Source organism: Cladophialophora carrionii (genome assembly GCF_000365165.1).
Source record: "Cladophialophora carrionii CBS 160.54 unplaced genomic scaffold supercont1.1, whole genome shotgun sequence".
In the NCBI taxonomy this organism is placed as follows: domain Eukaryota; kingdom Fungi; phylum Ascomycota; class Eurotiomycetes; order Chaetothyriales; family Herpotrichiellaceae; genus Cladophialophora; species Cladophialophora carrionii.
The window spans coordinates 1,436,276-1,457,907 of NW_008481816.1; the positions used below are offsets into that span (position 1 = coordinate 1,436,276).

The window sequence follows — 21,632 nt, forward strand, 5'->3', positions numbered from 1 at the left end:
TCTTAACCAGAACGCACTCATCTGGACTCATGGTACATGAGCAGTCAACCAGAATGCGTGGCGAAGAAGATGATGGGGTTCCTGCCGGCCCTCGGAGTGTCGCGACAGGTCTCAGAAGCTGTCTGGCAAGCCTGGGGGCTCTTGTGGCTGAACAAAACGATGAGCCACTGATGCTTCGAGGCGTCCTGGGATTCTTGCAAGACGAATTGGGCCGACTGAGGCTGTGGGCCGCTGATACAGGCGCATTTCAACCCAGGGCTGCTTCTCTGGACGCGCGCCTTCGCAAGTCCCCCCATCTCAAAGAACAGGTTCTTCGGACACTGTCCATGCTGGCGGCAACAGTTGACGACATCAAGGACATGCTGACGGACAGCGAGATCTCAAACTCCTCCAACAATCAAGAAGCGGAATATAAGATGGTTTGTGAAACAATTGCATCATTGATTGGCGATCTGTACCAGATGTCTACGGTGTTCGGGCGGCCGGCATCTGTGGAATCAACCAGACCTGTGAGGATGTTACCAGCAGTTCTGCCAGCTTCTGGTACTACCACAATCGGCCTTGAGGCGCCAGCATTGAGCGAGCACGAGCAGGCACCGCCAGAAGCCAGCAGGCTATCTATGATGTCTCCCACTTCCATTGAACACTCTTCTCATCTTCAGTCGCTTGCAGAACCAATGGGGTCCAGTCTCGAAGCTCGAATGAAAGGGCATTCGATCCGGGATACAGCGGCAGAGCTAAGGGGCCTTGACCGTGCGGTGTCTGATCCCCCCGAATTATTTCAGACGCAATCGAATGATGCTATGATGCAATACATGCCAGAAGCCAATCTGTGGCCGAAACTCAACTCCAGTGGTGACAGGTCGGGGACGGCAAACCAAGGAAACCCTCGTCCTCGTGGCGCGGACATCCCTCCAGATTCGCCTGTCCAGACCCGGACTCCAGGATCACCTGTCTCCAAGACGGATTACTTAATGATCACGGAGGCTGGCGGAGGTGATGAACCTTATGATCAGATCTGCCGATATTGTGGGATCCCAAAACCCGCGAGAGAAGAGTTATACTATTGCCCTGCGTGTGGTATCGCATTATGTACGGAGTGCTGGAATACCGCCCCACCCCACCGTCAGGGGTTACAGATTCTGGGAGGAGTTCTTCATGAGAAGCTGAACGCCACGGTGGCTCGGACCATACTGGGTGCATTGGACCCAGGCTTGAATGACCGGGAGCAGGAAATGTTGTTCTTGAAGGATGAGGATACTACTTGGTTTGGTGTCCATCATGAGCAAGAGGAATTGTACCTTCGGGAATATGGCCGGTTCGAAAGAGTCATCCGAGAAGATTCATCCCTCCTTCCGAAAGCGACTTATCCTGCCTTGGTCTCGTTCGTTGGTCAGACTGGCGCGGGCAAATCTACGCTCGTGCGACTCCTGATCGAACTGAACCGCCCTCGAGATTGCAAGCCCCAGGTCCCTGTTGTGGCAGGTGCAAATTTTAGTATGCCTATAACTGGCGATGTACACCTGTATGCCGACTCGAGAACGCTTGAAACCAACCATCCTGTCTTGTATATCGATTCCGAGGGTTTGGACGGTGGAAGCTACCCGCCATTAGGCGCAAGGTCGCGGCGAAATCAACCACGAGTGTCGACTAAAGTGCAGTGCAGTCAAGACTACGTCTCGGAGCGCCCGATCGCCTGGGCTGGTCCTGGCGAGAGAAGGACTAGGACGTATACAACGGAACGATTTCATCAAAGAATACTCTACTCTATTTCGGATGTGGTAGTATTTGTCGCCACCAACACAAGGAATATGGAACAAATCCTCAAGCAGTTGGTGAGCTCGGGGCATGACTCGCTCGAGCATTCAGTGAACCAGCCCGTTCAGCCACAGGCTATCATCGTGCTCAACGGACGAGACGCCGCCGCTTTGGCTGACCATTTTGACACTGCAGTCGGAACCACAGACTTCCTTTCTGACGAGGGACTTCGCGATCTCTTTCGTGAGAGCTCGGAGTTGTGGAAAGCCCGAGAATTTTGGAGGCGACGTGGCAGAAAGGTCGATACTACCCGTGGGTTGTTGCTCTGCTATTTCTCAGACGTGCATGTCATTCCCATTGTAAGCACCTTCCAAACACTCACAATACATGTCGAGACTGACGTGTTTATAGCCGGGAAAGGAGCGTCTATGCCTCCTTGGACGTCAGCTCGACAGACTCCATCGACAGATCCAGTCTTGCTGTGATCAATCCCGTGAATCGAAACGAATGGCTGACATATTGCTGAATGTAGACGAAATGCAACAGGTTCACCAACAGATGTTCGACCACTTCACCACATTCTGTAACGGGCCATTTGACTATCTGAAAGCTTGCCTGTCGACCCGTCGACCCGTCGACCCATCTCCGCAACTTTCTAACGCAGTATAGTCACTCTGGCCGCTAACATTGTGCAGGTGAGCAAAGGTACGAGAAGCTTTCACCAAGTGTTGCAAAAGCTGGCCTTCATGGTCGCATCATGCAGCATGCTCGAAGTCGCCCGCCAGCATTCTGTCGACGTGGCCGAGGACGTCTACCCTCGCTATGCTGCATTCTGCAGTCTTGCTCTTGCAGAAATCTATAACAACCATGGCCCTGCGACTGTGTACATCCTGCTACGAGAGCTCGGTGTGTGAATGTCAGGGTCGCACATTCCAAGGACTATCAACAGGCGGATGGCAGCATACTCTCGGCAGGCGCGTATCAGTCGAGCTTGGACAGCAAGCAGTGTCATGAACTATTTGGAAACACCGTCTACAGCAAATTCCCTTACGATTCTGCAGCGGTTCCGCGACGGGACCTTTGGGGCGCGAGCCTATCGCCAGAAGGCCGCCGAAATCCACCGAACGCTCGTAGTCGGGCCTTTTTACGCAGGTTTGGGAGGCCCAGAGCCCTTTCAGAGCAATTCGTCGTGCCTTTCGTGCCTCGCCAACTGTCCGGTGCATCCATTGCCTTGCGGACATGTTTTGTGCACGCCTTGTGTGTTGGCCTTTGGGACATCGACCCAGTACCCTTATATCATCGAGGTGAAGGACTGTCCCTTACACGGCGGAAAGCTTGCTGGGCGACCCCAATCACCTGTCCAAGTGCACCTGGAGCCGAAAGAGGCATGTCCCAGGGTCTTGTCTCTCGACGGTGGCGGAGTGCGTGGTCTCGTCGACCTGATGATCCTAGAACAACTTGAGAAGGAGCTGGGCGAGGGCCTCCCAATTCAAGCATTCTTTGACCTGACCGTCGTTACCAATGCGGGTGGGGTCATTGCTCTCTGTCTCGGGGTCAAAGGGTGGGACGTGCAAAGTTGCACGGTTCAATTGGAACGATTTTGTCGAGCCGCTTTCTCAAAGACGAGATGGACGGGGCGTTCTGGGAACGAGTTGCTTGTTACCATGTCAAACCAGTCACGATACCAGACAGAGCCTCTCGAGGAAGACCTGAGAGCTGCCTTTGGCAACGGATTGCCGTTCGAAAGCAGTCCTGGCAAACAAGCCGGTCATGATACTGGCGACTTGCCTCGACCCCCGAAGGTCGCAGTGACAGCGTCGACTACATCTGGCTCGACAGCGGTCTTTGCAAATTATAATCGCCTGGACCCGGAAGAGGTCGACAAAAGAACCTACCGTTTTGTCCGTTCTGAAAAGCCGTCGACGGATTTGTTGATCTTCCAAGCTGCAAGAGCGACAACCGCAACCCCTTTTTACTTTTGGACATTCAAGCACCACGCCTCCAGGACCGTCTACATGGACGGAAGCCCGCACTATCATTGTCCGGTCGAGATCGCGGTGCGGGAATCCAGGCTCCTTTGGCAGAAAGATCCCGACGTGCTCGTCTCACTTGGTGCGCAGACGACTACAGGCCCAGGGGCGCCTTCACCTCTGCCTACGGGTCCTGGCCGAAGTAGAGGCATAATGGACTCGGGCAAGCTTGCCATGGACCTCTGCGGTTCCACAGTGGACTCAGAGGCCGACGGGCACAACATCTTACCCTCTGTAGAGAGCCGCGACCCACCCTGGCAGGATTGGAGGACTAGACTGAGCCGTCTCGACGTCGCCCTTGGGCCGGAACTACCCACGCCAGACGACATCTCACAAATCGATCGCATGAAGAATGAAGCCAGCCTTCGGATTACGCGAATGAGAGACAAAATCAAATCAGTTGCAGATCGCCTCCTCGCTTCCTCATTTTACTTTGCGGTCGATGATCAGATTTCTACGCCGAGACCTGACGGCTCCTGGACCATTCCGGGCCGCATCATGTGCAGGATGGCGCCAGGATCTGCTGTTCTTCGGTCTCTTGGTCGAAACCTGAAGTCGCGATGGAGGAGCAGCGGAAGCCCTGGACCTGGATCGGAGCTAGGTCACGGTTCAGAATAATGGATCGAGAAATCGCCTTGGACGTGGAAACCTTGACACCATGGAGAGGTATGGCACTTTCGTCCTGCGGCTGTCTGACCTTGAGTTTTCCGAGCCGAAGGTGACGGTTGAGATATCTTTCTGCTCTCAGAGTCGAGGCGGAGCATCTTCGTTCTTCCCGATCAGAGGCTTTCCACGCACCTTCTTTCGCGGGAGCACAACACAAGACAATGTTTCGTTTTGAGTGGAAAAGAAGAAAGAGTCAAGCTTGCTGATTATTTCCACAATGGATAGATGATATATTACCATCCAGGGTGCCAGCCATCCCCGAAAGGCTCTCAGATGTGGTGCCGTCTGCCGCGGCTCCTGTCACGCCTGTAGGACAGCTTCCTACCCTGTTGGATACGTCGCCTGCATGGACTTTCTGGATTTCTTCAACCGTCCGCAACAGCGATAGAGTGAGAGTACCACGTCTGATGGTGTCGAGGCGGCCGGCCGCGAAATAGTGATCCCCAGCGAATACTGAACGACTCACCGAAGCACTGAACATCGACGCAATGGTGCTCTTTCGCCGATGATGTGAGAGAGCACAGTACTCCGGCAGATCCTCCTGGAGTCCACGACTTCCATGCTACATTCCAGCCAATTGACTGAGATGAGGCGCGAGTACTAAGTATCACGACAGCCGTGGACACCGTGACGCTGTTACACTGTGACACTGAGATCCTACGCTACTAGCGATGAGTACGTCGCCGTAATTTCTGCCTCTTATGCTGTGTGGTCCAACCCAGGAACTCAGCCTCAAGCCACCATTTGAATCACTGGCGAGTCACTAACAGCATACGGAGTACAGCACGAATCTTATATAGTAAGTAGGTTTAGGCGGCAGCGGCAGAGTTTGCTTTGTTCTCCAGATTCCATGACAAGAAACGAGGGACCACACGGTTCTTCGGACATGGGATCTGCAAAGAATTCCACCGTGGACGCCGGTGCTATGCTATGCCCCGAATAGTTCCTTCTTGTCTTTTCTGCATGGTAGACACAAACGTACAGTTGAACAACTTGCCGTGCCCCCCGTCTAGGATTCGCAGACAGGTGACCCGATATGCTCCTCGACGCTCAGCCTCCAAGAACCGTATCGCGGTACAATTGAGTAATCTGGTCGAGGATTTGACGCCAGCCTTAGGGCAGTTGAATTGCACGATTCATCTTTGAATTCACATTCTTGCTCGGTCTCATTCTGCCTTGCTTCGAATGCAACCCAACACGACTCAGGGCGTGGTGTACGTGTGGTAACAGCCCCCCCACGATCGACTCTGCTCTTAACCGGTCTCTTGCTCCTCTTCCTTGGCGAGACCGTGCTCCTTGAGCAACGTCATGATCTCGTCGCCAGACCACAGGTGGTGGTAAATCTTGCCGTCTTTCGTCTTGCCGACGGTCGCGAATTCAACTGTGGTCAGATATCAGTATGTGCTCGACAAGCGCGCTCTCCCTATCACTCACTCTTCTCACTGCTTAGCCTTGTTGAATCCATGGTCTTGCTCAACACCTTCACCGCCATGCCGCATGCCTCCTTCAGATCACAGTCCTCCTTGTAATCTTGCTTGAGCAGACTCTGGGCGCTGGCGTTGTTGGCTCCCACGCTCGTGGCCTTCCACCCGCCGTAATTGCCCGAGGGATTGCTCTGGTACAGTTGGAACTGTCGTTGCGGATCCCACCCTGCGTAGATGAAGGAGACCCCGAACGGCCGTAGACCACCGTGTTGCGTGTACCCTTGCTTCAAATCGCACAGACGACGCACCAGCTGCTCGCAGGGGATGTCTTCGTTGTAGGTTAGGAGGTAGCGCTGAGCGGCTTGTCGGGCGAAGTTGATGAGAATGTTGGCATCGGCAGTCATGCCTGCTACAGCGCAGATCATATTGCTGTCAAATCATGGTCAGCAGGTTGTTCTTCTCTCCAAGGGACTGGCAGCGTACTCGTTCAGGATGTACAGCTTCTCGGCCGATGTGTCTTGCTCCAGTAATTTGCTCGTGACCTTACGCTCCGCGGCCAGAACGATGCCATCTTGTGCTAATATCCCCAGAGCTGTGCCGGCATGCGAGATGGCCTCGAGGGCATATTCGACCTGGTATAACCGACCTTCTGGCGAGAAGATGGTCGTCTGCGGAGTTGTAGGTTAGCACTGACGGAACAAACATCTCGAAGGGAAGCATGGACGTACCCTTGAATCGTATCTTCGAGACATTGTGCGGCCAGAGAAAGAACGATACTGAGAGCGACGAGGAAGGGAGCTGAGTGTGAGGCAGACCTGAGGGGTCAGTAGGAGAGGTCTAAGGACTACGGACTACACAGTCCATGTGTAAAGGACGCAGGCACAGGCACGGCTCTCTCACGCGTCGTCGCCTGTCCAACCAATCACATTGCACCGACCTTTTCTCCAAGGCTGTGATGAGGGCAGCATAGAGCAGTACAACACTCTACTACTAGGTATGTCGATACTAAGGCACACTTCAACCTGCCTTACCTTGGATAATGATGCTCAAGTCAACGTATCGGCCTGCAGCGCCCACGCCAACAGCCTCCCCTCTCCCACCAGGCTGGACAGAACACAAAGCACCCACGGGACACACATACTACTACAATGCCTCGACCGGGCAGTCGACGTACACACGCCCAGCAGCGCCTTCAGACCAGCCACTGCAGATCGACTATGGCGCCACCGAACCCGACCAAGTCATGCGCGCCTCGATGCAAGCCATGGACGAGTTCAATAGGAACAAGGACAAGAACAACACCACCCACCCCCAGTCCGGGCACTTCACCGGCGGACAAAGCTACCAAGATCGCTCGCGCAGGCGAGGCAACCAAGGCGATCGACCGAAATCGAAGGCGCCGATCCCTAACTGTGCGCCGTGGGTCCTCGTGCAGACCAAGCTGGGGAGACGGTTCGTGCACAACACCGAGACGAAACAGAGTTTGTGGAAGTTCCCGCAGGACGTCATGATGGCCGTGATCGAGATGGACAGGATGGAGTGGGAGGCGAAGAAGAAAGAAGCAGAGACCGAGAAAGACGGGACTCCCACCAAGGAGGAGCCGGCGCGAGAGAAGCCACATCCGGCGGGTGATCACGCGAGGACACCTGGGCCAAGGGCACCCACCCAGCCGCCAGGAGCGCACAGCTTTGACCACGACAGCGACTCGTACGAGGAAGTCGAAGTCACAGATGATGAGGGCGAGGGCGAAGACGAAGGCGCAGACGAACATGGAGAGGGAGATGAGCCATCCAAACGACGCCGACTTTCTCATTCGGCACACCCGTCCCCTCCCCCTGGGCCCCTAGAATTCAACGAAGACGACATAGCCTGGCAACTCGCCCAAATGGAAGCCGAAGACGACGGTGAGGCGGCCTACGAACACGCAGACGGTCAAGACGCGGATCCTGCCGAAGAGGACGAGGAAGGCCTGCCCCTGACCGAGGAAGATACAGTCGCGCTCTTCCGCTCGCTGCTCGACGACTCGGGCATCTCTCCGTACGCGACATTCGAGAAACTCATCGAGGACGTCCACGTGGTGGAAGATCCCCGGTACGTGTCCCTCCCCACGACCTCCGCCCGCAAGGAAGCATTCTCGCAGTGGTCGAAAGATCGCATCGCGCAGATCCAAGCCCTCAAGAGGGCCCAAGAATCCGAACGCTCCGCCAGCAGGCGCGATCCCCGGGTCGAGTACCTGCGCTTTCTGCACAAGAACGCCACTCCGAAACTGTACTGGCCGGAGTTCAAGCGCAAGTTCAGACGCGCGCCGGAAATGGGCGATCGGAACCTGCAGGACAAGGAGCGCGAAAGGACATTCCGGGACCTGGTGGCCAAACTCAAGCTGTCCGAGTCGGAGAGGAGGAAGGAACTGGTGGGCTTGTTGAAGGACACGGCGCAGAAAGACAAGGACGCTTTTAAAAGGGCCATGGAGGTGGACGAATTACCAGACGCCATTCTCAGGGATGTAAAGTTCTATACGCTTGAGCAGGGACGACGAGATGAGCTTGTACGGACGTTTCTAGAGACAATGTGATGTGATGCCTGGCTTTTGGCCTGCCAAAGCCCAAACAGCAGCTTCTTCGCACCGCACCGCACCACACGGGGTTGACGACCACCGTATGGCACATATGCAACGGAAGAGACCATTGGGCATCCAGTTTCAGAGAAGACCCCACGGCTTGAAGACCACCGTATGGCACATATGCACCCCGAAAGATCACGGATGATACGATTTCAAAGGAGACATTTTACACTATGCAGCTATCAACTCGCATGTTCGACGTGTAACTTTGTAACTTCCCCCTGGTCGGATTGGCTTTGGCACACAGGGAATGCCGCTGCCTCCTGCCGGCTGTCGACGACTCACACCAGCCTCCAAGAAGAACCAAGACCACACCGATGTGCTGTTTATCCTCGAAAATAACGAGAGCTCGACCTCGACCTCGACTGCGGCAATGGCGAGCTTGCGCCTCGCTTCTACCTGGTATTTGGGTGGACCTCTGGGCTGGTCTCTACCCATCCGCCATAGCACGACCAATGCCAGTCGCATGTGTCGATGAAGCTCGTAATTCTCAAGCACGTACACCACCCCGACCCCATGATGTACTCCCTCGGGGTATCACGTTACTGCTTAGCACATTCGAAATGATCACCACAAACAATATTCTGCACTGCTTTGCAGCACGGTCAAGCACATCTCTCCTTGCCGGCCTGGTTGTACCACACTATCCAAGCCTCCAACGCCATTGACCACACAGGTACCGTCAACAAGACCTCTTTCGTCTCGTCATTGTGGCCCTATGGTTTCAGAAATTCCTAAGCTCTTGGTGACTCAGTCGCACCCCCTGCCTTCGACTGCTGCATTACTCGCTGGAGCATCACCGTGAGCACTGACAAATCATTCCTCGCCTCGGCGTTCTGCTGCAGACACTCCTTGACAATGCGGAATTCGTTCTCGCCTGCGTTGGGGGCTTGGGAACAGAGCTGAACCACACTAGGACAGGATGCTAGCTCGGGACCAAGGATAGTCTGCGCGAATATTGTTGATTGATTTGGTGGGGAGGAGGATGATGGTGCCGGTGCGGGTACAAAGCCCTGCTGTGCATGGTGGATCTGAGGTGTTCCATTCATGTCGTACGCGTTTGGCATGGGCGACTGACTGTATGGAAAGGCACCATCGCGAGGCGTGATGGGCGTCTGCGCAATCGATCCTCCCGGCATTGTTGGGCTCCGAGCATTGGTCGCGGATGCATCAGCCATTGCCGCATCAATGTTGTGAGGAAGTTCGCTATTCTTAATAACGATGGGTACCAACAGCATCTTCTCCTGGGTCGGGTCTGGGAAGTCGGTTTCCAACTTCTTCACAAACGTAGGCAATTCCTCCCCGACTTCGAGAGGGATCAGATAGATATCCTTAATGGCCGGGTTCGTGTACTGCAGCCCCACACCGAAGCGATCCTTGTGCTTGAAGTATCGGAAAAATTTATTGAACTGTTCTTGATCGTGCGAGTTGGTGGGCTCGGGCAGACAGACGATGACCAAGTCTGAGGAGTTACTGTACTCCAGGCCACACAAGTATTCGTCCGCTCGGGCAGGCTGAATGCGGCCCCCAATGTCGATCTCTGCCGGCAGGAGGTCACTGTAGGTCATGCGCAGAGTGTCAGAGTCGGGTGTAGCTCCGGCAGCGTGTCTTGCTACGGCGTGGAATCGACCGAGACTGCCTCCATTGACGACACCGCGCCAGACGATGCCTTCAGCATCTGCAGCGTCCTTCGGTGAATATGGTGGTGACTCGGCGTCTTCGTCCTTGAGAAGCTCGTCAATTTCCGCGTCGGCCGTTGTTCCTGGAGCCATGGGTTCTCGAACTGCTGCTGGCGGCGAATGTGCCTGGGGAAGTTCGCCAAATCGCTGCGTCTCGCCGTCGGGTGAGCCTTGAACATTCGACCAGACTTTGTCTATGTCGAAATTGGCGGACGAGGTACGTCTTGCCGTGTCGACCGATGTTCGAGGTCTCGTTCCCCTGGCTGCGGCTGGTTGCGTCTCAGAGGGACCTTTGCCTCCGGGACTCTTGCCCTCTCCGTCTTGCTCAGCGGCGGCACTGGGCTTTCGGGCAGGCGCATTGGAAGTGGCGGACTCGGCGGCGACCTGCCTGGCTTCATCGACATACTCGTCGCCTTTGTGTGTCCGTCTGATTCTTGGTCCCTGCTCTTCCACGATGGTATGTTGTCTCTCCATCTCTTTGATCATAGCCTTTTCTTTGCTCTTCTGTTCATCGGTCGCCATGTCTTTGGGGTCCATGGATGCGAGAGTGTTTGGTGAGAGGTCTCCGTTGAGTAGACGTACACCCAAGGTGCGGTTTTTCTTCACATTGTAGGTGATCGACCGAAGCTGGTTCTTGTATGCGTCGTTGGGTTCGCCGTTACCTCCGCACAGGGCGTTGAACATGCCATGTTCGATACGCAGGCCAAGCTGGGCGGCGATCTCGGTGTCAGTCTTGCCAGCGGGCTTAGTGTACTCCTCTGGCTTTACGGCTTTGATTTGCTGTTCTATGAGCTTGATCAGATTCGCCGCAGCTGACTTCCTCGAAGCATTAGTCAACTCCTTTGCGTCCATTGCAACTCCCGAGACGGACTCTGATCGTGAAGCCTGCCGCGAAGGAGTCTCGGTCTTGATTGCTTCACCACCATTGGCGTCAGCAGCGGCGACCCCTCGAACCTTCTTGCTCTGGAATAATGTCAGCGTATGCTTCTCGTTCTGCGGAAGGAGCAGGCGGACCTTAACTTCGGATACGGAGGGTGACTCCTCCAGCTTGCGCTTCTGTCCAGCGGCAGTGGGGGTAGATATAGAGCCAGGGCCAGAAGCTTCATCGACATCCTGAGAGGCGCGCGACGCAACTTCGCTCGTTCGCCCAGCAGCAGATTTCCTCCCCTTCTTCCCTTTCTTCTTCGCCTTCTCGGCCAATTCAGCCTCCCTCTGTCTAATTGCTTCCTCCCACGGCTTCTCTCCACGCGCGACGGCGGCAAGCAGTGCCTTGTGGTCTTGCGGCTTGCATTGCTCGCAGAAGTACTTCTCAGGCTCGTAGTCTTCAGGCAGGCCCATGCAGCTGTTGTGTTGCCATGCTGAGCACTTGTCGCAGCAGATCATGGTCCGAGGATTATCTTCCTCTTCCTCGTACTGGCCGCATACACATCGAATGATCTCTTCGGGCTCTTCTTCCTCTTCTTCCACGGCCTTGTTTTTGGCAGCCTTGCCTTTCCCCTTTTTCTTGGTAATTCCATCTTCGGGGACGTCGCGCTCCTTTGTGTGCTGTCCTTTGGTCGCGCGACCTGATCGCCGAGGTTCATCTGCCGCAGTATTAGTAAGTGCAACAAGGTGACGTGGGTGACGGCAACGCTTACCAGCCATGGAGACGGTACAAGATACTAGACACTATGATAGGCGCGATACACGTAGGCGTAGATGTTTGTCATCAATCACGTCTATTCGCGATCTACGACAGGTGGGAGTGGTAGAGATAGTCTTCACGAGACCAGTCCCGAGACGCGGCCTTGTCCCTCCAGATTCGATTAAGCTAAGCTCCGCGCCGCGCGCCACAGTCAGCGCAGCAGTTGCGCGCAACGAAAGAAAGTGGTGAACGTCTCGAAGTTGATATCGCGATGAGGGCAGGAGTAGAATAGAATGGGGAGATGGATGCGGGAACCTCGAGTTGCGGCAACAAGAACTTCAAGCGCAACAAAAGCGGAGATGACCTAGCTACAGCTGCGGGGCCGTGATTGGATGAAGGGCGAAACAAGGGTTCAGGCCGGAAAAGCGGCAACACGCGTTGACGTAACAGGCGTGGGCACGCTGTCTCAGGCAGCGTGGTAGCAAATTGTTGTCTGCGCGGTACAGTGACAGTGACCATCAGTATTACCGCGTCTCAGCTAAGCGCGTCTTCTTCTCTTTCCCTCCTCAGAAGCATTCGGCGTCCACGGGCAGTAGAATGACTGACGTCCGGGCCCTCCTCGCCGCTGAGCGGCAGTCCCGCCGAATAACCCATCCTCATCTCTCATACACGAAATCCGGGGTACTCTTGTGCAACATCTGCAATCTCAATGTGAAGTCCGAGGCTCTCTGGGAAGGACACCTGAAAAGTGCAAATCACCGAAAGAACGTCGCCGCCCAAGCGTCACGGAAGGCTAGCATAGACTCCACGTCAGGCAAGGGCGTCAAGAGAAAAATTGAAGATGTGGATGAAGTACTCCTGGAGCGTGACGAGCTGGAGCCGGAAGCACGGAAGAAGCCAAAGTCACGGCCGGAGAGCACCTTCGTGGAAGACGAAGACGGAGAGCAGGCAGGACCGGTTCTCCCGGAGGAGGAAGCACCGGGGCAACAGGTAGAGCCCGCGCCAGCACCAATGCCCGTGACGGACAAGGCAGCACAAACGAACGGAACCTCTACACCTACTCCTGCCGTTAACGAAGATGAATGGGCAGCCTTCGAACGTGAAGTCGCGCCACTCGCTGCAGACAAGCCTAAACCAGACTATTCCTCTGCCACTATCACCGCGGCCCCTCTGACGGCCGATCAGATCAAGGCACAGCAAGACGAGGATAGAAGACGGAGGCTAGAGACGGAGGCAGAGGACGAGAAGGAAGATGAATTGGGAAAGCTGGCGGAAGAATTCGATGTCATGGAAGAGATGGAGGACCGAGTTCGAAAACTGAGAGCGAAGAGAGACGCGCTGAGAAGTGCTGCGAAGCCTGGGGACGATACAGGCCAAGCGACGAACGGAGCATCAGTTGCTACGCTTGTGGTTTCCGCAGGGACCAACGGAGTTGAGGAAGACGAGGAGGACGAGGATGAGGACGATTGGTATTCATAGCCTTCGTGAGATACTCAAAATGGGATATGCGACGCTGGTCGAGAACGCTAAAGCGCTAGCCACCCCGATGCTGTTCTATACTGTAATGCTTGTGAAGTGCCTCCATCATTGGGGAGCCGATGATACTCAAACAAAGTCTTCGCCCATGACATCTTCTATTTCCACAACACCCGTGACCTCGTTATGCTCGACGATTCCAAGCAGAGTGCCTCGCTTGAGGAAGTCTCTTCCTCGGCCAGTGCCCTCATTTCGCATCTGGTGGATCCATCTCCTGCACTCTTCGACAGTGGTAGAGTTGAGAACGGATATCCAGTCCGTTCTCTCAACCACCACTCTGCCGAATTCGTCCTCCACAGCCGAGATTGGGACCGTGGGATCTTGTAGGCTCTGTATCCGTCGAGGACCAATCATGTGGTTGTTTGACGTCCGGACGAACCCCCGGGGCGACTTCACTGCGGCTAGAAGAACGTTGAAGGACAAAAGCGGCTGATCCGCTTGCGGCAAAGCTATCGGCACTTGCGACACCGTGGTTGCTAGATCGGCCATTTTTGGGACGCTCTGGGCAGTCGACTTGAATGCGGCGCCGATTGCACCACCAGGATGGTTCGACGCGAAGACAGCGGGTGTTTCCACCCCAGTAGAACAATGCAGTTCATCTGCGACTGCAAGCGCCAGGCTGTCGCCAAGGGCCAGCGTGATCGTCGTTGAAGTGGTTGGGGCCGATACTCCAAACGACGAGGTTTCAGTTTCGTGGATTGTCGTTGGAAGGAGGATGTTCGTGGCTCCTTGCCTTGCCGTATGCGACAGTAGCGGGCAAGTGAAGGCGCTCAGATGCGCCGTCATGAGAATCAGAGGAATGCAATGCTGAATATGCGGTACAAGCGACAGGAGTTCTGGTGTCCTCCCGGAAAATGTGATCATAATAACCGTATCAGTAGGTCGAACAACTCCTAGGTCCCCATGGAGAGCCTCAATGGGATGCAGAAAGATCGCGTGGATGCCTAGCGACACGAATGTGGCGACCAGCTTTTTCGCAATATGCCCCGACTTCCCAACGCCTGTGAAGATGGTCTTCCCGTGTCGGGCTTCGGAATTGATGATCTGGCTGACAGCTCGAAGGAGAGACTCTTGCGCCTCTGCAGAAGTGCTGTACAGCTCTTCAAGATGGGACAGAGCCTGTCGTTCGGTGGCGAGCACGTGCAGGGCCTTCTTGATTGTCCTGCTGTCCGGTTTGAATGTCCTTTCGTCAAAGGCTGCAGGTATATCTGGGGGCGTAATCGGCAGTGGCTCCAATTGGTCGGCAAGGGGGCCGCATAGTGGCATCGAAGGGGTAAGTGGTGTGGGCAGATAGGTCTGGTGAGTGTATGCCATCTTTGCCCCTTTAGCAGTCCTATATGCCAGCGGATATTGCGAAAGGTCGACTTTATTGCAACAGCCAGGGTTCAGAGGATTGCAGCCCTTGAAGAGTTGAGCAGCAACAGTGGGGACGTCGGCCCAAATTTCGATTGCTTGATTTCCTCGTATAAATGTGCGATCAGTGACTCTCAGCACATGAGGTTCGATAATCAGCGGATATCGGACAGCCACCTCAGGTTACAAGCAAGGCGTATTGCTATCATGACGCCATAGACTTCGGGCAAGGGCGACAGGCGGCAGTGGAAGACGCGTGTCGGGAACAGCTGAGCTTATGATCTGGGTGAACGCCTGTAGGGTGGGAGGAAGAGAGTGCAATAGTATGGAGAAGGGTACTCTTCAGTCAAGTATCGCGATCATTGTGAGATTTGGAGGACAAATTCCGGCAGGGATCCGAGGGCTGGACACAGGGCTAGAACTCGGCTCCTGCCCATACCCTGGTCACCCGGCAGGTGTACGAGGTACCACTGATTCGGTGCCCGCGAGTGCGTATCAGCCAAGGACTGGATGACTGGAAGCCTGGAGAAGCCGGACTTGAAAAGAGTGGGTTTGACCGACTTCGGTGTGTCTAGCTCGAAAGATGGTCGAAGTGAGATAAGGTTGCTATCCTGTCAATGCCACACGGAGGGAGGATTGGCCGATCGAAGCAGACCGCAAGATAGTCATTGGCACCCCTGCCACTGCACGATGCGGGAAGTCGGCAACAAACGGAGCACTTGAAGGGACAAGGCCAACTGGTGAAGAGCAGAGACCTTGCGACTCCGCTGACTGCTGGCGATGCGATGGAGGAGTGGATGGCGAAGTCGATGGCGCAATTAATGGGCGGAAAGGCACCAAACCCTTCGAGATCTGCAAGCGGAACACTCTCGAATTTTTAGCGGGCCTGTTTGCGTGCCTTGCGACGCCCAATGCAAGGATCTCGTCTTCCTCCTGACATGCACTACTCGTACCCAGTCGCCTACCAGTCCTGTGTAACGTTGCTCGCATGGTTCCGTTCTCCGGGCATCTACAAGAGCGATCGCCGGCACGAGTCTTGCAAGTACATCGTGAACACTAACTCAATGCATGGTCCAGGCAGCCTGCAGCTCGCTCTTGAAAGCCTCGAGAGCGGTCACTCCATGTCCTCCACCTTCACACCATACCGGTTTCCAGCTAAGATTGATACAGCATGTACTGGGTCAGTGTAGTATGTCACATCAACAACAGCATACTATCATCCTTTTGTGGGTCTTCTCTGCTTCGGGCCTTTGGTCTGAGAATGGACAACTGCAATCGACTCTCTATGTGCTCTCTTTGTCCCTCGCCCTCTTCCGTCTCCATCCAATCCACGAAGCACGAGCAGAGCGCTGTGTGAGAATGCTCGACACACTTCACTGCACAAAGACTCCTCGTTCTATTCACATGCCCACCGTAGCGGTCGAAGAGTATGCCGGCAGGAGTTAACACCAATCATCGATGTCGCATGAACCATGTGTTGAAATGCCAGGCTACGTAGCTGATAGCTGGCCTTCGGAAGAAGATGCTTCTTACTAACACAGCCATGCATTCTTGTAGGAATGAAATACATCCAGCGGTCGAGTCTTGGGTCCAACAGGAACAAGTAGTGATATGCATCAGGAGCGCCGCAGCCAAGCATGCGGGACCCCTGGCCGTTGATATTCGCTAAGCTGACCACCGCATAGCATCGGCATCTGATGTGCTGTCTATCAAGGGAAACTTCTGAGCTGGCAAGATAACGATACCAACGACGACCATCTGTTCGGATACGTGCTTCAGGTTATCTGAGGCATATGGTGGCTTCGCCACGCCTTGCCCGGCATTCATATTGGCTATTGCCAAATGAGCAGGCCGCCACTTACATACTGTCGTGTCCAAGTCTGTAGTATTGTCTCATGCTGGGAGTTAGGCTTGACCGGTCGCGCAATACATTCTGTTGGCATGCTTCTGGGAGCTGAACTTCGATAGGCTACGTCTCCGGAGGCAGACTCGACGAGCGAGTGGGTAAGATGGCAAGGCAATGGTCGCAAGAGGAAGTCCGGCCGCTTCTTTGGACGGTCTCCAATCATGGACTTGCGTGACGTGCTGTAGCCGATAGTACTTCAACGAGTCATACAATTCTCCAGCAAGTATGCCTGCGAGAACGTTGTGGCCGCGAATCTGTATGCCGCGTGCACTGCGTGAATAGCTGCATCAGCTCACGTACCAAGCACTGTTATCAGACCTTGTGGCGTACCATTTCTCGTGATCTGAAAAGTATCGTCTTTCGATGGGATTGTTGTGGCCGTGTGATGAGCCAGAGGCGCCTCAGCTTGTTCAACCTCCCTACGTCGAGCCCCTTGCAGGTGTTCTTGCGTTGCTATGAGCAAACAAACACACCAAAGCTCATCAAAGGTTTCGAGGTAGGTGAAATCTGTCCAGGAGCTTTGAAAGAGGTCACAATTTAGCCTGGGACACATTCGTGGTCGCCCTGGAGCCCGGGAGTGGGCTGAAGCTTCAATCATGTCAGTCGGATAGGGCACTGGGAACTGAATACTTGGTTTCTATTAGTCTTAACAAGGCTATATAGCCTTTGGTACATCACATATGTAGAACTTGGTCAATGAGTAGAGTTTTCCTCCAGAACCCCTAAGGCGTTGCGAGAGGGATGGTGAACATAGCTTCTGCCCGTTCTCACGTAGAGGGACCCGTCGAAGCTGAGATCAGGACGACAGCAAACACGACTGCGGAGCAGCGAGTGCTTGTTCACAGCCGGCTCGTAGTGTAGAGAGCCTGAGGCCGTCTCGTAACTGTGCATCTGGACGGATAAATCCCAGTGCTCGGTTTAAGCCGAATGCATCAATCTCTCTGGCAAGCATCCGCTCATTCGAAGACCCGATTCGGTTGCATTCTCAATCCAAAATCGCCATGTCACAGCAGCCATTATTCGTTGCTAAGGAAGTCACTTGACAGGAACTGGCTCGTTAGGTTGACAATCGCCGTCATTGATTGGTAGGGAGACGTCCAGCAGCCGTCGGCAACGGCGAGAGCATCTCCAACAAGTCGATCCTCGATCTTCACCAGGAACAACTGCGCTCGTGCTCTTCTCACAATTACCTCACTTTCAATTCCCATCAACACGCCGTATTGAGGAACTAACCTTACAACCACAGCAACCTTACCTACGGTATCTATCCTCTCTCGACCTTGAAATCGATGGGCTCGACGCAATGCCTTCCGCATCTCCCTCTCCGATCAAGCGTCCATCGCTGACGGAACGCAACTCCTCTGCACACTCTCAGAGTTCCCCGGGCAGACAAACAACCGTTCATAAGGTCCACCGGCCGCATGCTGTCACTCGACACTCTAGGAATGTATCTCATGGCAAAGGACTTAGCAAGTTGGGTAAAGTACAGTCTACAGCCAGCATCAACACCGATACCCAAAGGAACCATCAAAGAAAGAAGTCGGGAGGTACCACGCCACCTCATAGCCCGAGGACACCGCTGGTGAAACGCAACAGCTCTCACGTCGCTTTGGCGAAGAACACGTCGTTCGGTAATCTGCGGAAGAACCATTCAGCCACAGCATTGCCTCGAAATGTCTCCCATGCCGCTCTCAAAAAGTTTGGTCTTGCGCCGGCAATAAAGCAGAAGAACAAGGAAGCAAAGGATGGAGTATTCCAGCTTGGAGACCGATCATCGGACGATGAAGAGGAAGGAGAATGGGAAGACTCAACCACTCAATCCCCCGAATTGACTAGAAGTAACTCAAAGACCTCTACACCGGCAAGAGCACACACACCAAATAATGGAGACCCAACACCTCCACAGCATGCAGCACAGGAGATTACTCGCCATCAGAGGACCTCGTCCCCTCCTCCACCGTCACTGAAGACTAAGAATCGATCTGCTCCGAATCTAAAAAACGAGCTGGTGATGTCGCAAGCACAGAACCCGCCTGACCCTGCATTGATTCAACAATATCCTCGTTCGTCACGCGCCCCTCCGGCTATGTCTACAGTATCAGCGCATGTTGGACCCAGTCAACTCGTGCGGAGCGACTCGTCCAGATCCTTTACTCACATCTCGCATGCCGACGCTGCTTCTTCGAATGCAAATCCTGGTGCCGTAGGCAAACATACAGGTGTCTCTTCTGGCCCCGTGTCTGGCCCCGTCCTGACATCCTCCTCGGTGGAGGGGGGTGTTTCACATTTCCTACAGACAGATACCCCCGCAAGCTCTTTCCGTCAGATCGTAGACGAGTCAGACGGAGACTCATCCTCTAACTTCCTCTCCAACTACAAGCCGCAACCGTCGGAGTCGCCAGAGAAGACGAAGACCCTTCACAAAGCAAGGATATCACAGATGCAGTCTAGAACGCAGCAGAAACTTGACCTGCAGAAACGGGAGATCTCCAGAGCTGGACCTGCGACGCCTACCGCTCCCCTTGCACCCGGGATGGGTGTCCCCTTGGCATCGGCGACCTCGCTGCACAGCCGAGCAGCATCCAGAAACCGCAACCGCTCGCTGGCTGGAGAGATCAAGGCCGTGAAGCAAGACTACGAGACCGCCATGAAGCAGTTCATGGTAGTCAGGAGATTCAGAAGTCCTATGATAGAAAGCCTCAACAGATTGAAGGAGAAAAATGTCCTACCTCAAGACATTGGCATGGCCGCAACCGCCGGCACTGCCTCCAAAAGTAGGCCGCAGAGTCGGCGCGGACCCAGCGCCAACACTGTCAATGGGCACGCAGGGGCAGGAATCAGTCGAAGCTGTGAGGAGCAGAGGTCGTCTCCACTGGCTTCAAGATCGGGCAGCAGAGGCCGCGGGGGTAGAGTCCATTTCCAGCGACAGGGCAGCCATGACGACATCGAAGTCACACCGTCACAGCCCGAGAGTGGTCTCGATGGTGCTCAGGACGACGAGCAATTCGGGCTCTCCCCAGAAGAAGCGCTGGTGAGGCGGATCTGGGGCAGCCGCGAGGTCTACGAACCCGGAGAGCACGGACAGGCATGAACAATTGCCTGGTTCGAAGGCCTGCGGTCTTCCATCTACTGACATCGGTATGATTTCAGTATGTGAACTTGTGTTTCTACTTCCTGCGTTCGAGCGCGATTACGACTTAATATTCGAGCTGCCAGTGATGCATGCTATCTATTGTTATGAACTAGTCGCTACAGGGCTTTCCGTGCATTGTAGCCGTCATTGTGACCGCTATTCTCTCCATGATCTACTGGACTGAATGGAGAAATGTTTTTTGCTACAAGCGCTTGCTGGCATGCAATGTTGTAGTAGCTGCACTGTAAGAATCCTATTCGCCTGTTGCGCTATCTCCATCAAGTTCGCGCCCCGGCCTACCATGACAGGCCTGGGACACCTCGATTGTCCTTGTTCATCGCATCGCCTACCAACTCACCAATCAGGAATTAATTCATTGCTGTGCGAGCTGTCCTCGTCCAATACCTTCCGGGCCGCCTCCCTCCCACAGACAGGCAGCCTCTCGACTTCGTCTTCCCTACCTTCCTCGGCGGTCTTGAACGTCTTGGGGATGTACTTCGGATCCAGCAGCCCGATCTGCACCAGCACGGTTGCCTGATCCCAGTGAATATGCTCGTGGTAGAGCTTCCCGCCACGGATGCAGACCACACTGACCAGCACGACTTCCACCTTCTTGCCCGTGGGCGGCACGCCTGGCAACATCCAGGAAATCTCCGTCGTGTGCGTGAACGAGACGAACATCTCATCCACAACGCGGTCGACGCCGACGGTCCGGCTGAGGAGCCGGATCCTCATGTCCGGCGGATTGTTCGGGATGAAGAAGTCGGCGTAGAACCTGCGCAGCTGATCGTACCCGATCCCGCCTGTCATCGTGGGCACATGGTTCACGTAGGGCTGCGCGACCATGGGGGCCATGGTCTTGTCAGCGTCCTTCTCGGCGAACTCGAGCCGCGTGTGATTGACCCAGATGGCCTCGAGGTCGGGGCCGTCGATGTCGAAGGCCGTGCGGAGGGTGGAGAGGGTCCGTGTCCAGGCTAGTGAGGCGCCAATCTTGTCGAATTCCTCGAGGTCGTGCTCCGCGAAGCCGGGCTCGGTATTTTCATAGCGATACGAGGGCCAGCGGGTGCCCCATTTCTGGGTGGCGGCCAGGTGGATTTGCACGTGAAGCGTTGGAGGAAAGTTGGTTGTCGACCGCGGTGGGTGGCCAGGGTAGTAGGCCACGACGGCGACGAGCTTCGGCATGGGTTTCATGCATGCTTCCAACACGAGCGTCGCGGCGTCACCGTATGCTGCCACCAACGAGTTAGTTAGTCCGAGAACGGATGCCTTCTGGAGTTTGACTTGCGTGCATTATCTCTGGGGGAGTTCAACCGAAAGAATTGAGACGGGAAGGTCGTGCATGCATGGTATTTGTACTCGTGTCCTAATTTGGCCGGAAGAGAACCGTACCGCGTCCCCAGACCATGCCTTTGCCGTGCCGACATCGAGCTCAAAACCTACAATGAATGATCGAATCGGCTTCGTCAGACCCACTTACCTACTATGGCGTATTTCTCCCCCAGCTCTAGGGGGTCCTGCAAATGCTGCAGTTTGGCCATGTAATCCTGCTTGTTCCCATCGTACTCGAGGTAACTGAGCTGGAAGCCTTCCTGCTGGAAATGAGATATGATGGTCGGGTCGAAGTCGTCAGTATCACTCGTCAGCACAATCCGCGGGGTCGTCGTGTTCCAGCTCAGATGCACGGTTCTGCCGCCTCCTCGCATCCGCTGGCGGATCTGTTGCTTGGTTTTGGGAATGTCGAACTTGCCATCGGTGGTGGCGATATTGATGTTAGGAAAGCCTCCAACGTCTATTCGGACCATCGTGAATCACATGCAGGGTACCAATATAGCTGTGTGCTGCGTACAGGGACATTGAGCAGAAGAAGAAGTGGAAAGGACCGGAAATCTGGGACGAATGCCCT

General features: G+C 54.8%; 8 protein-coding genes across 8 annotated transcripts; 4 read left to right on the top strand and 4 right to left on the bottom strand.

Annotated features, from left to right (window-relative positions):
- Positions 1-53: 53 nt before the first annotated feature.
- G647_00518 (uncharacterized protein) lies at positions 54-4,406 on the top strand (the record flags this gene model as incomplete). The annotated part of the gene is made up of 4 exons (XM_008723921.1): positions 54-2,117; positions 2,170-2,383; positions 2,428-2,664; positions 2,719-4,406. The coding sequence occupies 4 exons, from the start codon at positions 54-56 to the stop codon at positions 4,404-4,406; spliced, it is 4,203 nt and encodes a 1,400-aa protein (XP_008722143.1).
- Positions 4,407-5,707: 1,301 nt separating this feature from the next.
- On the bottom strand, positions 5,708-6,630 carry G647_00519 (uncharacterized protein; the record flags this gene model as incomplete). The annotated part of the gene is made up of 4 exons (XM_008723922.1): positions 5,708-5,835; positions 5,889-6,307; positions 6,362-6,546; positions 6,607-6,630. The coding sequence occupies 4 exons, from the start codon at positions 6,628-6,630 to the stop codon at positions 5,708-5,710; spliced, it is 756 nt and encodes a 251-aa protein (XP_008722144.1).
- A 290-nt stretch (positions 6,631-6,920) lies between these two features.
- G647_00520 (uncharacterized protein) lies at positions 6,921-8,450 on the top strand (the record flags this gene model as incomplete). The annotated part of the gene is made up of 1 exon (XM_008723923.1): positions 6,921-8,450. One exon carries the CDS (start codon positions 6,921-6,923, stop codon positions 8,448-8,450), a length of 1,530 nt encoding a protein of 509 aa, XP_008722145.1.
- Positions 8,451-9,232: 782 nt separating this feature from the next.
- On the bottom strand, positions 9,233-11,821 carry G647_00521 (uncharacterized protein; the record flags this gene model as incomplete). Its single annotated transcript, XM_008723924.1, has 2 exons — positions 9,233-11,760; positions 11,815-11,821. The coding sequence occupies 2 exons, from the start codon at positions 11,819-11,821 to the stop codon at positions 9,233-9,235; spliced, it is 2,535 nt and encodes an 844-aa protein (XP_008722146.1).
- A 577-nt stretch (positions 11,822-12,398) lies between these two features.
- G647_00522 (uncharacterized protein) lies at positions 12,399-13,280 on the top strand (the record flags this gene model as incomplete). Its single annotated transcript, XM_008723925.1, has 1 exon — positions 12,399-13,280. The coding sequence occupies one exon, from the start codon at positions 12,399-12,401 to the stop codon at positions 13,278-13,280; it is 882 nt and encodes a 293-aa protein (XP_008722147.1).
- A 126-nt stretch (positions 13,281-13,406) lies between these two features.
- On the bottom strand, positions 13,407-14,651 carry G647_00523 (uncharacterized protein; the record flags this gene model as incomplete). The annotated part of the gene is made up of 1 exon (XM_008723926.1): positions 13,407-14,651. The coding sequence occupies one exon, from the start codon at positions 14,649-14,651 to the stop codon at positions 13,407-13,409; it is 1,245 nt and encodes a 414-aa protein (XP_008722148.1).
- Positions 14,652-17,899: 3,248 nt separating this feature from the next.
- G647_00524 (uncharacterized protein) lies at positions 17,900-19,687 on the top strand (the record flags this gene model as incomplete). Its single annotated transcript, XM_008723927.1, has 1 exon — positions 17,900-19,687. The coding sequence occupies one exon, from the start codon at positions 17,900-17,902 to the stop codon at positions 19,685-19,687; it is 1,788 nt and encodes a 595-aa protein (XP_008722149.1).
- A 396-nt stretch (positions 19,688-20,083) lies between these two features.
- G647_00525 (uncharacterized protein) lies at positions 20,084-21,531 on the bottom strand (the record flags this gene model as incomplete). Its single annotated transcript, XM_008723928.1, has 2 exons — positions 20,084-20,958; positions 21,207-21,531. The coding sequence occupies 2 exons, from the start codon at positions 21,529-21,531 to the stop codon at positions 20,084-20,086; spliced, it is 1,200 nt and encodes a 399-aa protein (XP_008722150.1).
- Between the last annotated feature and the right edge of the window lie 101 nt (positions 21,532-21,632).